This window comes from Vipera berus (assembly GCF_964194415.1).
Source record: "Vipera berus genome assembly, chromosome: 1".
NCBI lineage: Eukaryota > Metazoa > Chordata > Lepidosauria > Squamata > Viperidae > Vipera > Vipera berus.
This window is the reverse complement of record NC_138202.1, coordinates 228,521,466-228,534,616: the sequence shown is the minus strand read 5'-3', so window position 1 is coordinate 228,534,616 and position 13,151 is coordinate 228,521,466. Positions and strand designations below refer to the sequence as shown.

General features: G+C 45.1%; 1 protein-coding gene across 2 annotated transcripts; it reads right to left on the bottom strand.

The window, feature by feature from the left end:
* Window positions 1-387: 387 nt before the first annotated feature.
* Window positions 388-12,361, bottom strand: TMEM14A (transmembrane protein 14A). Of its 2 annotated transcripts, none has more exons than XM_081314882.1 (5): window positions 12,300-12,361; window positions 5,504-5,589; window positions 3,151-3,252; window positions 1,793-1,880; window positions 388-1,099 (listed from the first exon to the last, which is right to left on the bottom strand). In XM_081314882.1, exons 2-5 carry the CDS (start codon window positions 5,577-5,579, stop codon window positions 1,060-1,062), a joined length of 306 nt encoding a protein of 101 aa, XP_081171008.1. In that variant the 5' UTR covers window positions 5,580-5,589; window positions 12,300-12,361; the 3' UTR covers window positions 388-1,059. The 2 variants fall into 2 exon arrangements, with proteins under 2 accessions (XP_081171008.1, XP_081171009.1); XM_081314883.1 differs by lacking the exon at window positions 12,300-12,361 and adding an exon at window positions 11,746-11,869.
* Between the last annotated feature and the right edge of the window lie 790 nt (window positions 12,362-13,151).

Genomic DNA, 13,151 nt, shown 5'->3' with positions numbered 1-13,151 from the left:
AAGATAGGAAAGAGCCAACTTCTAGTGTGCCACATATATTAAGAGCCATGATGGCACAGCGGTTAGAATGCAGTATTGCAGGCAAACTCTGCCCACAGCCCAGAGTTCAATCCTGGCTCAAGGTGGACTCAGCCTTCCATCTTTCTGAGGTATGTAAAATGAGGACCCAGATTGTTGGGGGTCAATATGCTGACTCTAAACCGCTCTAAAGCACTATGGAGTGGTATGTAAGCCTTAGTGCTATTGATATTAATATACAAAAGAGGCATGCCAGAAACCGACCCCCTCTCACTTCTCCTGCCTTCCCTCTATGCCCCGTTTGGCCACCACCCAAAGCTACCCATGCAAATCACTTTAAGAAATACTGAAAGTCAACAACTTACAAGAGAGTTTATATCCAAAATATTAAAAATGTTATTTTTAATATGGTATTTGTATGCATTTCAAGATAGAAGCAAGACCTGTTTTGGAGCTAATTTTTTAGCATTATAAGAAATTAATACATTTATTAATATTTTAATGGAACTGAAATATAATATTTATTTATTTATTTAGTTTATTTATTTTATTTATGAAAATCTATATGGTCACCCAACTCACTCTCAGTGACTCTGGGTGGCTTACAAAGATAGAAACCCAATATAATCCATATACATAAATTTGTATTATTCCAAATCTTAAACTATGAAATTATCATCATCCAGGACTGGGTATGACTTTATTAGATGCCACCATATATGACAAACCTGAGTTTTAAAAGTCCTGTGGCTTTTATTCATTCCAGGGAGAATAAAGCATACACTGAAAGTTTATCCCACAAATTAAAATAATAATTAAAAGGCCAAGTTAGTCATTGGTCTCAAAAAGACATAAATAAAAAAAATGTTACTTAAAACATTAAAGAATGCAACCCCACATACATAAGGAATGAATGGATTTCTGAGTCCATGAGGAGTAACCTTGCCTTTATGTCATCATAATCACAACAAAATGGCTGATCTTTTAGAAGGGACATCCATAATTCAATGATTCCGTGGACATTTGGAAGTGCCTCTTTCCTCATATGAGCCGGAAAGCAAGCCTCACAACCATCACCAGGCTGTATTAAAAAAAAGAAGAAAATTAAGAAATGAGTGATCAATTAAGACATGAACAATTTTATATTTTTCTATTGAGAGTTGTATGGAGAGAGAGAGAGACAGAGAGAGACAGAGAGAGAGACAGAGACAGAGACAGAGAGAGAGAGAGATCTGAATGGAGAGCTTCAACAGGGCCAAGGACCTGTGTAAAATTTCATCCTCAAAAAAGGTTGGACGTTGTACATGTCCACTGCAGATATGCCTTAAAACAGGCTACTCCACTTGCTGCAGTTCACATACGATGGGCCTCAACCACTATAATATAAGGTTGCATTGAATCTGCCTGGAAATGACTGGCATTTGAAGTCTTTGATTTTGAATACCTGAAAGTAAATCCTCAACTCCCTTCTCTCTCTCTCTCTCTCCACACACACACACACACACACACACAAAATCCCTATTTCAGTGTGACTGCAGAATCATAGAATACTCTAGAATGTAAATTCAGAAATAGCATCATTAGGGCTGGATGACAACAAGTGTCCGATCATATATAAACTGATTCTATGTTAATCAGTCCCATTTACATCCAGGAACTCTTTTACGGCAATTAAAATCATACACCGTGCAACTGTACACAACTGTAATCACAAGTATGACCCACTTTGGATTGCATCTGCTTTGGATTGCATCTTCAAGCAGAAACAGTTTACCTGAGACCTGCTATGATTCCAGCTGGCATTAGTTTCTTGGTCCTTTTAAATCTCACTCCCATTACAGTGGTAAGGGTAAAAGCTGTGACTGCAGGCAAAAATACAGGATGTTTATTTTAGCAAATGTTATACTGTGGTTCAACTATATTCTCATAATAATGTATGGCAAAAAATTAAAATTATTCCAAATTAAGTAGACAGCTCTTGAAACAAAACAAAAATCACTCAAATGTCATAATATTAAAAAAAAAAGTTTTTTTCTACATCATTACCATCTTATAATTAGAAATCATTATACTGAGGTCAAGACAAACTGTGTCTTTGTGCCTATTCTGAACCTCTATCTTTCCATCTCAGCAACAGTGATCTCTTTTTCCATAATTATTTTCCTAAATATACAACCTGTTTGGCAACTAACGGTATATCTCATAAAATTTCACTAATGAAACAAGAAATAGCTCGGGTACCTTTCAAAGAATGCATTTTGATTAAATTACAACACCTTGTTGTGTGATCCAGACATATTTTGGCCAAGTCACGTGCATATTCAGACTTCAATTAAATGGCAACCCAGTGTGTCTAAGGTGAATCCATAAAGTGCACAACCTAGTTTCCAGCCTGGGAGCCTTCAGAAATGTGGATTTATAAATTCCATCATCCCAGCTAGCCTAGCCAATAACAAGGCTTGATGAGAAAGATAAAGCATTTAATTCCAGGTTTTACGAAGCTTGCTCCATGCATGTGATGGAGAAATCCTCAAAGTTCCAATACATGCAGGCTTGCACAAGTAAGGATGGCTCACCAATTATTATTTCTTCATCCTTAAAGAACATGAATCAACCCACCTCAATCTTACACTTCAAAACTAAATTTATTTGTTTTAATTTCTATACTGCTCATCTCACCTGAGGGAGGGAGTCTGGGCGGTTTACAACACTGAAATAAAAACTATTTAATTTATTTATTCAATTTCCATAACTTCCCATCTCAATCAAGTGACTCAGGTATAAACATATGACTAAAAGCACAGTTAACACCGGAATTAAGGACACAGTTAAAACGTACAAGTTAAAAATGGAAATCAAAGTTCAAAAAATCAAATCAAATAGGAAGACTAACAAGTTAGCAAGGCAGAGGGAGTGCCCTCAAGCCTCAAGGTTGCATCACGGCCTCCCACACTAAATGCAATACCGATGTAATTTATAGACAACATTAAGTTTTTACCTTGCATGTTCTGTTCTTACAAATAATGCATATGACAGCAACTAGTTTTCAGTTTCCGATCATTCTGAAAACTCCAATATATAATGAAATGCTAAAGAGAAGCAGCTTTTCTTTTCAAGAAGTAGGATACTCACATAATGATATCTTTACATCTTTGGGATCATGCGTTACCCAGTATGCTCCATAACAAGCCAGCAAGCCAAAGAAAAGGCCAGCAACCAATGAGATTTTACTTCCTGTAATAAAAATATATAAATAAAAAAAGTCTTATTGTACTCTTTAAGAATATGTGCTTCTGTTTTTGAAAGACATGTCTTTGATGTTTGGAACCCAAAAAATGTATTTAATTATTTGACATATTTCAACAGATAATAAGAGCAAAAAGATAAATGATGCCAAGTGACTAAATTTGACAGAGTTTCATTTCTTATACGTGAATGCTATAATCCAAGAATAACATTATATACACATATATACACATACATATACACAGTGGGGAGGGGGGGGCTCTGGAGATCTCTGGCTACGCCAATTGTTGCCAGTGCAGCATTAGCAGCTATTTTGAACAATACTCCAATTTACTGAAGAAAAAAAATATCCAAGGATGAAATTTAAAAGTGCGCAGTCAGAAGCTGAACAGGGGATAAGTTCATTCGGAAGCTTCTAGCCCTTGTTATCCCAATCACTTTCTTTTCTGCATTCTTCTGTTACGATAGAGTGACTTGATAGTCCTGTGCTCACACTGGTGCTTCAACAGGAGTGACTAATCTACACCAATATTGACATTGGCTGAAATGATGTATTCAGGTTTCATGGGATTTTCAGGATTTCTTCTGAACCCATTATTAACTTTGGGGTGGTTACGTTGCAATTATAGCAACCACTCTATGTACAGTAACTATCCTACTACAGGACAGAAAGGATCCCAAAAAGTATTGTACAAATGCAGTTAGGGAATCATTAACTAGTAATTTATTTCTTAATGTTCTTCAGAACAGTATCTGATCAGGAGTCTGTGCCCCCATTCTTTTCCAAAGTTCTACCATCCTTTGATATCTGCTCCACGGAGATTCAAGCAGGATATTTTCAGATTTACACAAGAATAGAATAGAATATTCTTGATTGGCAAATGTAATTGGACCCACAATGAATTTGTCTCCAGTGCAGAAGCTCTCAGTATACATACAAATAACAAAGTAATATAATCATAAGATACCAATAGTAGAAGGTAAAATGAAAGATGAGAAGGATAGTAGTAATATAGCCCTACTACATGGGTAAATATCTTTAGATCTGAGACTGTGCTGTGGGAATTAGGTGTTCAGCAGAGGTAGAGCAAATATGCACCATTCAGCCAATCTAACATGCACATGGCATTTCTGTAATCAAATACTGCATGACACATGTTTCTCCCACCATGTCTTTCTGTTTCTTTCCAAATTTATTCCAATTCTGCTGATAAAGCCACTTTGTCAGTGAGAGGAAAGAATTAGGTACTATTAGTTTTCAGTGGAAAAATAACACAGTTGTACCAAGAACACATTAAAATATGATGAATGTTATGGTTTGGGATGGGGAAAGTTTTAGAAATTGGTGTCAAATACATTTTTCTGTTTTGCAGAGACAAAAAGAGAAAAAGGAATCTAATTCTTCCCAGCTGGCCTTTAACATTCCAGAAACAGATGTCTGAAACAATATTTTATTCCCCAAATGCCTCCTCCTTCCTGGAAAGAAGATGGCTTGGGGGCATGGCCAGTATCCCCCAAGCCAGCCCTACTTTGCCAGTCCCTCTTTCTCCCCTTACTGGTTACCACCATTAAGAGAGTTCAACTTTCAGTTGATTCCAAAGCAGCCAATGGCTGCTCCCATGTTGGGCCTTGCTACCAGTCAGAGAGAGGTGGGAAAGAGAGTGAGGGAGCCCATTCTCCCTTGTGTCATGCAGCCTACGTATTATTGGGAAATGTAGTTTGAACGCATGGTGCCAATGAAGCAGCCACAACTCTGGCAAGTTTCAATCCCATGGCACACATGGATTCCCGTTTTGTAACATATTCCATAAATTAGTCCATTTGAGATACATTGATTCAAAAATTGTTGCTCTATGACAGAGGTCTTCAAACTCGGCCCTTTTATGACTCATGAACTTCAACTGCCGGAATTCCTCAGCCAGCGTGCCTGGCTGAGGAATTCTGGGAGTTGAAGTCCATGTCATAAAAGGGCCGAGTTTGAAGACCCTTGCTCTATGATGCATCATTTCACTCAATTGAAGGTTACAAAGTATCAAACAGACACAAGAGGTTTAGTAGTATATAGATTTAGTTTGATCTATCTTAATATCTTGATCTTTTTTACACACATTACTCTTATCTTATGAGCTGTAACATATTGCAAAACAGCACGGAACTTAACAAAAGTATTTGAGAAAATACAGAAGAACCAGGAGAAAACAATTACATAACTTTCTCCATCGTACAAGTCTGCTATTACCTTTGCGAATATATCCTATGATACCGCCAAGAGCCACGACCAACCCATAACCAAAGCCAATCCAATCCACACTCATGGTGAAAAGTCTGAAGAACAAAATAGAATAGCAAAATGAACATGGTAAAACTATATTTAAGAGGACGGAGGAGAGGATGATTGTGTCACAGCAAGAAGCAACCTGTAATTAACCATGGCTATCTCAGAAAGGTCAGAACTAAATACATTTAGTATTTCCCAAGGCTAGATTGGATATTTTTTTAAAAAAAAAAGTAGGAAGAAGGTGATGGGAATACACAAAGCTACCAACAAAACAAAGTGAATGCGGCAATGTAGTTACCAGGAATCAAACTCAACAGGCGGAAAACCAGAGAAAGATTTTAGGAAGACCTAATAATCACCCAGCAGTAAAAGTGAAACCAGATCTTCTGAGAAAACCGACCAGAGCTGTGGGAGGTATTAATTAACTCACTGGTTTGTGTAAGGATTAGAGGACTGTAAATAGATAGCCTTACTCTCGTGCCCAGTTTTGCAATGAAAGATGGGATAATCCTTTCCTGGCTTAATGCCAGCTCTGACTAAACATGTTTAAACATGTTTAGCTCTCACTAAACATGTGAAGGTCTCATACCACCGGCCCTCCAAGCATTCCTTTATATCAGGCATGTCCAACATTTTGGCTTGCCTGGGCCACACTGAGTGAAGAGGAATTGTCTTGGGCTACGTATATAGTTAATGTTCATAAATAACAAACTTCCTTTATTTAGAGGTGTGTGTGTCTTATGAGATTGCACGCTGCCTGTGCCATGCCTGCTTTATTTATTTATTTATTTATTTATTTAGTTACATTTATATACCGCCCTATTCCCTGAGGACTCAGGGCGGTTTACAGGAAATTAAAAAATCCACCATACAAAAGTTAAAAAACCAAATTAAAAAAAAAATATTAAATTGACCCTGTATACTTAAAACCCCAATTAAAAATTTCTCCTCAGCCTGGGCCTGAGAGCTCAAAGAGCCAGGTCTTCAGGCCCCGGCGGAATGATCGGAGGTCGGGGGCAGTCCTCAGCTCCACCGGCAGCTGGTTCCAGAGGGCAGGCGCTCCCACTGAGAAGGCCCTATCCCTGGGTGTCACCCGCCGGCAATCTCTCACCGGCGGCACCCTGAGCAGACCCTCCCTGTGGGAGCGCACTGGGCGAAGGGCGTTTGATGCCGGCAGCAGGTGTTCCCTCAAATAGCCCGGACCCAGGCCATGTAGGGCTTTATAGGTAATAACCAGCACCTTGAATTTCACCCGGAGGGCAACCGGAAGCCAATGCAGCTCGCGGAGTAGAGGTGTTACATGGGAGTATCGGGAAACCCCCATTACAACTCGCGCGGCCGCATTCTGCACCAGTTGAAGCCTCCGAGTGGTCTTCAAGGGCAGCCCCATGTAGAGAGCGTTACAGTAGTCCAAACGGGAGGTAACAAGCGCATGAGTAACTGTGCGTAGGGCGTCTCGGTCCAGATAGGGACGCAACTGGCGCACCAGGCGAACCTGTGCAAAAGCCCCCCTGGTCACGGCTCCTATGTGGTCTTCAAAATTGAGCCGTGAGTCCAGGAGGACGCCCAGGTTGCGAGCCCTATCAACGGGGGGTAACACCTCACCCCCCCATCGTTAAAGGTGGAATAAGTTGGTTAACCCGAGATGCCGATATGCACAGCCACTCAATCTTGGCGGGATTGAGACGAAGCCTGTTTCTCCCCATCCAGACCTGAACCGCCTCCAGGCACCGGGACATCACGGAGAGGGCATCGCTGGGTTGGTTCGGGGTGGAAAGAAAAAGTTGGGTATCATCAGCGTACTGGTGATACCCCACCCCGAAACCACGAATGATCTCGCCCAGCGGCTTCATATAGATGTTGAACAGGAGAGGCGAGAGGACCGACCCCTGAGGAACTCCACAAATGAGAGACCTCGGGGCGGATCTCTGCCCTCCTGTCAACACCGACTGCGAGCGGCCCTGGAGGTAGGAGGAGAACCACCGTAGAACGGTGCCTCCCACTCCCAACCCCCTGAGACGCCGCAGCAGGATACCATGGTCGATGGTATCGAAAGCCGCTGAGAGATCTAATAGGACCAGGACAGAGGAGCAACCCCTGTCCCTAGCCCTCCAGAGATCATTCACCAGCGCGACCAATGCCGTCTCCGTGCTGTGTCCGGGCCTGAAGCCCGATTGGTACGGGTCCAGATAATCAGTTTCCTCCAGGAACAGAGGGAGCTGATGCGCCACCACACTCTCAACAACCTTCGCCAGAAAGCGAAGGTTGGAGACTGGACGGTAGTTGTCTAAAGCAGCCGGGTCCAAAGCAGGCTTCTTGAGAAGGGGTCTCACCACCGCCTCCTTCAAGGCGGCAGGAAAGACACCCTCCTTCAGAGAAGCAGTTATTACTGCATGGAACCAGCCTCGTGTTCCCTCCCGAGCCGCATAAGCTAGCCAGGAGGGGCACGGATCCAACAAACAGGTGGTGGTGCTCAGTCTCCCCATGATCCTGTCCACATCATCAGGGGAAACAGGGTCGAACTCAGTCCAGATAACGTGCTCAAGACCGCCTGATTCCTCCACATCAGACTCTGCCCAGTCAGAGTCCAGGCCGGTCCGGATCCGAGCGATTTTGTCCGCCAGATGATGACTAAACTCCTCGGCTCGTCCCTGCAATGGATCCTCTCTCACCTCCTGGTTAAGGAGGGAGCGAGTCACCCTAAACAGGGCGGCCGGGCGATTATCTGCGGACGCGATAAGGGCGGCAAAGTAGTTAGACTTCGCCGTCCTTATCGCCGCAAGATAAGACCTTATAAAGGTTCTTAACTGCAATCGGTCGGATTCGGATCGGCTGGATCTCCAACCGCTCTCTAGACCTCGTCTCCGACGCTTCATCTCCCGGAGCTCCACAGAGAACCATGGGGCCCAACGGGATCTGCGCCGGGTCAGAGGTCGCATGGGTACAACGCAGTCAAGTGCCCTGGTGGCAGCCGTTTCCCAGGCCTCCACCAGAGCATCGACTGGGCTGTGGGTAAGGGTGATAGGTATAGGCCCAAGCGCCCTCTGGAACCGATCCGGGTCCATTAGGCGCCTGGGGCGGAACCACCTGGACGGTTCCGCCGCCCAGCGGCGGGGGGTGGCATGACGGAAAACCAGCCTCAGGAGGTGGTGATCTGACCATGACAGAGGGGTGATGGACGGGGAACCCCCTCCCAGATCGTCCAACCACTGTCCAGACAGGAACACCAGGTCGAGAGTATGATCCCCCTCATGAGTCGGGCCCTCAATAACCTGGGTCAGGCCCATGGCTGTCATGGAAGCCATGAACTCCCGAGCCAACTCCGACGACCCTCCCAGTGACGGCAGGTTGAAGTCACCCAGGACTATAAGCCTGGGGAACTCCACTGCCAACCCTGAGAGGGCGTCGAGCAGCTCAGGCAGGGCTGTTGCCACACAGCTGGGCGCCAGGTATGTAAGCAACAAGCCCAACTGAACCCGAGGACCACATCTCAAGAGGAGGGATTCACTCCCGGCCATCTGGACAATGGTGGCCTCCCGGGGACACAAAGTCTCCCGAATAACCACTGCCACTCCACCACCCCTGCCCTGAGCCCGCGGCTGGTGCAGCACCCGGAAACCCGGCGGGCATAACTCGGTGAGAGGCACCCCTCCCTCCGAGCCCAGCCAAGTTTCCGTGATGCACGCTAGATCCGCACATTCCTCCTCGATCAGGTCACGGATGAGGGGAGCTTTGTTGACTACGGATCTAGCGTTAAAATAGACCAACCTGAGCTCAGGGGCCTGATCACCCTCATCCCCGGGTAAGAGGGTGCTAACCGGAGGGTCGGAGCGCGCCACCGCTCGGAGATAGCGGGGGCGCGATCCCAGGTGTTGATATGGCCCTCCGCGCAAACACCTGCTGCCTTTCCCTATCGCCGTGGGGATTTGAAGCCCCACCCCCACATTCCCAGAACCAGCAGCCACCTCCTCCGACCCCGTCCCGTCGGGACCTCTAACAGGTCCAGACTGAGTGCCGGTTAAAGATTCCCTCCCTCCCCTCCCCTCCCTCCCCCTCCCTAACCTTTTAAAATAACCGGCTAAAATTTTTATCAGGGGCCTCTTAGTACGTCTCCACTCGAGGCCCCTAGTTAAGCCCAGCCACCTCTCGGAGCCCCAGCAATTGGGTCCGTCATCAAGGGGAATGTTAGAAAAGAAGGCTGGTCGTATCCAAGAGGGAGAAACCCCTCTGAGGGCGCACAAGTCCGAACCAGACTTGTGCCCGAAGGGCAATGTATATTCCTACAGCATTTGGGAGTGCATTCAGCCTAGGTCCAGGCAATATTATTATTTGATGCTCAAAAAGGTCCATAGACTTCTTTTGCCCTTTTGGACTTAATCCTCAGGATTTATTCCAAATTGCATGTGGTTATGTCACAAAGCTGGTGTTAGTAGGATTGAATCCAGTATCTGGATAACTATTTGGGATCAAACTGCTCTTTTTCCCAGTAGGGAAAAATAATTTCCTAGGTTCTTTCTGATGACTTAGTTCTTTTCTTGGACCAAGGCAATACACATAAAACTGGATATTTTGGGTTTCTACGTACCATTGTGTAAGCCACCCAGAGTCGCTTCAGTAGTGAGATGGGCATATAAATTTTACAAATAAAGTTAAATTTACATGTAATTGTAGTACATTATAATTAAGGAATAATGCAAGGGTACTGATATTTAAATAGACATGGCATCCCTTCCTCAACATAAATAACCCTTTTCCCTTTGCCATCTGTTCGTTGACTTTCTTTTCACTTTGATTTTAGCATATCTGATTCCAAGCCTGGAATATAAGGGATACTGGGAGTCTTATACCTGCAGGCTTCCACTGTTATATAATGAGAGTAGCCATAGTACGTCCCTCTGTATTTTGCTACCTATGGAAAAATCAATGAATGCTCTTCAGAAATGGGGTTGGCAAGCTCCTTTCAGAGGTCCAAGGAACACTGATTCTCAGTGCTAACAACTAGAAGTGGCAAGACCTTCAATGTTAAGATGTGGTGAACAGGAGACCCTGTAACAAGCCAGGAGATTAGAGGAGGTTTTGATTGACACCTGATGGCTGCCCTATTTATTTTCCACAGCATTTATTGCATGGCTAAGCACAATAGCTTCAGTGCTGCTGATCATTTGGGCACCCTTAATGTGCTGTGCAAACTCAGCCAATTATTGTTTAGTCAAAAGCCATGATTGATTCTTGATTTACTAATTACAAGTTAAACCCAAATACCCTATCTGTCATGAGACCGACATACACTTGTACTGATTGCTTCTTCTACTGTATGGTTTTATCTTTGGTGAATATTCTTGATGTGAACTTGATAGCCACTTTCATGAGGGCTGGATCCTATTCTTAGAAATGCAGTTGGATTGTTTCTATGGAGCACCCAAACCCTTATACACAGGCAAGACTTATTGATGACATCCCCAAAGATCAGGAATGTGGCTTCCAGAGATCAGCAATGATCTACCAACAGGAAGCAGAAAGATCAATTGTACACAATGCAATGCATGCCCAAGTGACAAGAGTTAACCAACAAAGGGTGTGTGCACACATATAATGTGTGCACACTCACCTACACATGCATATATATAAAAAAATATTTATTGTTAGCTGCGAAGTTGTGTCCGACCCATCGCGACCCCATGGACAACGTTCCTCCAGGCCTTCCTGTCCTCTACCATCTTCTGGAGTCCATTTAAGCTCACGCCTACAGCTTCATTGACTCCATCCAGCCACCTCATTCTCTGTCGTCCCCTTCTTCTCTTGCCCTCAATCTTTCCCAGCATTAGGCTCTTCTCCAGTGAGTCCTTCCTTCTCATTAGGTGGCCAAAGTATTTGAGTTTTAGCTTCAGGATCTGGCCTTCTAAAGAGCAGTCAGGGTTGATCTCCTCTAGGACTGACTGGTTTGATCGCCTTGCAGTCCAAGGGACTCGCAGGAGTCTTCTCCAGCACCATATACAGCCACCCAACTCATGTTTTATACCTGCGTTTTTATGTATGTGTATATGAATACGTATGCATATACATACATATAAAACAAATTTAAGAGAGCCACCCCAACTCATTGCTTATACATTTGTGTCTCTGCTTATAAAGGCATGTGTAGATACATACGTATAAATCACAGTCACACAGACAGAAATCCACAATTTTATAGAGCCGCCCACCTACGACGCAGACTCCGGGCGCGCAACAGTCCGTCAATTTTGACTTGAACGCCTGCCGTGGACTCCCCATCCCCCTCGCTTCCAGGCACGCTCCAAGCTTCAAGTCAAGACTACAAAACCCATGCTTAATTTTTGGCAAGAGAAGAAAAAAAAAGCGGGCGAAAAAGCGGCTTAATTCCCAGCCCTCGAGATCGTCCCGTAAGCGCCGAGCCAGCGGGGACACCCCACCCACGCTTCCGTGTCACTCTAGGCCAGCGTTTCCCAACCTTAGGAACTTGAAGATGCGTGGACTTCAACTCCCAGAATTCCCCAGCCAGCATAGCTGGCTGGGGAATTCTGGGAGTTGAAGTCCACGCATCTTCAAGTTCCTAAGGTTGGGAAACGCTGCTCTAGGCCGGGCGCTAACGCGACAACAAGGAAGGAGGCGATCAGCTCTTTGGAGGCAAGGGGCCGCCGCCGCCTCCCTGGGCTGACCACCGAGGCTGCATTTTCCCCCCAGAGAGGGGCTTCCGGCCAGCCCTCCCTCCCTCCTCCTCCTCCGTCCCTCCGCATACCTCCGGCTCCGAGACGGGCGTAGGACGAACCCCCCCACCCCCGCTTTAAAACCCTCCTCCGAAGCCTCCCACGGGCCGAGTCTCGCGAGTGCCCCCTGCCGCTTTCCTTTCCCCAGGCAGGGCGTCTTCGCTTTTCTTGTCCTTTGGCCTAGTTTTGGACTCCGGGTCGGAGGCTGGCCCAATTCCTACACGCGATAGAGCGAGCCTGCCACCGCGTGGGAGAAGGAAGCTTAGACCACTCGGGGACGAGGCTATAAAAACCAAAGTCGGCAACTATGACACACACACACACACCCTTTACGATCTGTGGACTTCAACTCCCAGAATTCTTGAGCCAGGAACTCTGGGAGTTAAAAGTCCGCAGGTCGTAAAGGGGCCGTAGTTCCCTTGGCCCTTTTGTGACTTGTGGACTTCAACTCCCAGAATTCCTCTGCCTGGCACACTGGCTGAGGAATTCTGGGAGTCGAAGTCCACAAGTCATAAAAGGGCCATGTTTGAAGACCCTTGCTCTAATGTTTTCAACGCTGTTCGTTTCTTTTCTTCCTCTTAGCTGCCTGTTCCAATAGTCTTTTTTTATTATTATTATTTCCATCCTGAAACTTTTTCTGCCTTGGACTCGTGTTTGCAAGCGTGTTCTGCCGCACTTGGAATTCAAGGCTGCCTGCACTGAATAATTGTGTATTGGTTTGAATGCAGGACAGCCAAAGGTGCTGGGAATGCTTTATACACACAATAATTTGAACGTCCCCAGAAAAGAATAGCAGGCAAACGCAGTCTTTGAAACTACCACTGGTATTTTTAAAATCTAGTAGGGTCTTTTTACGGCGATTGTCAGAAGAGCAGGGGAGAGGG

Coding starts and splice junctions, on each gene's coding strand:
- TMEM14A (XM_081314882.1), bottom strand. CDS start 5,579: ATGAGTGTGGATTGGATTGGCTTTGGTTATGGGTTGGTCGTGGCTCTT. Junction 1,881..3,150: donor AGATGTAAAGATATCATTAT/GTGAGTATCCTA, acceptor TTTTGCCTGCAG/TCACAGCTTTTACCCTTACC. Junction 1,100..1,792: donor GGAATCATAGCAGGTCTCAG/GTAAACTGTTTC, acceptor TTTTTAATACAG/CCTGGTGATGGTTGTGAGGC.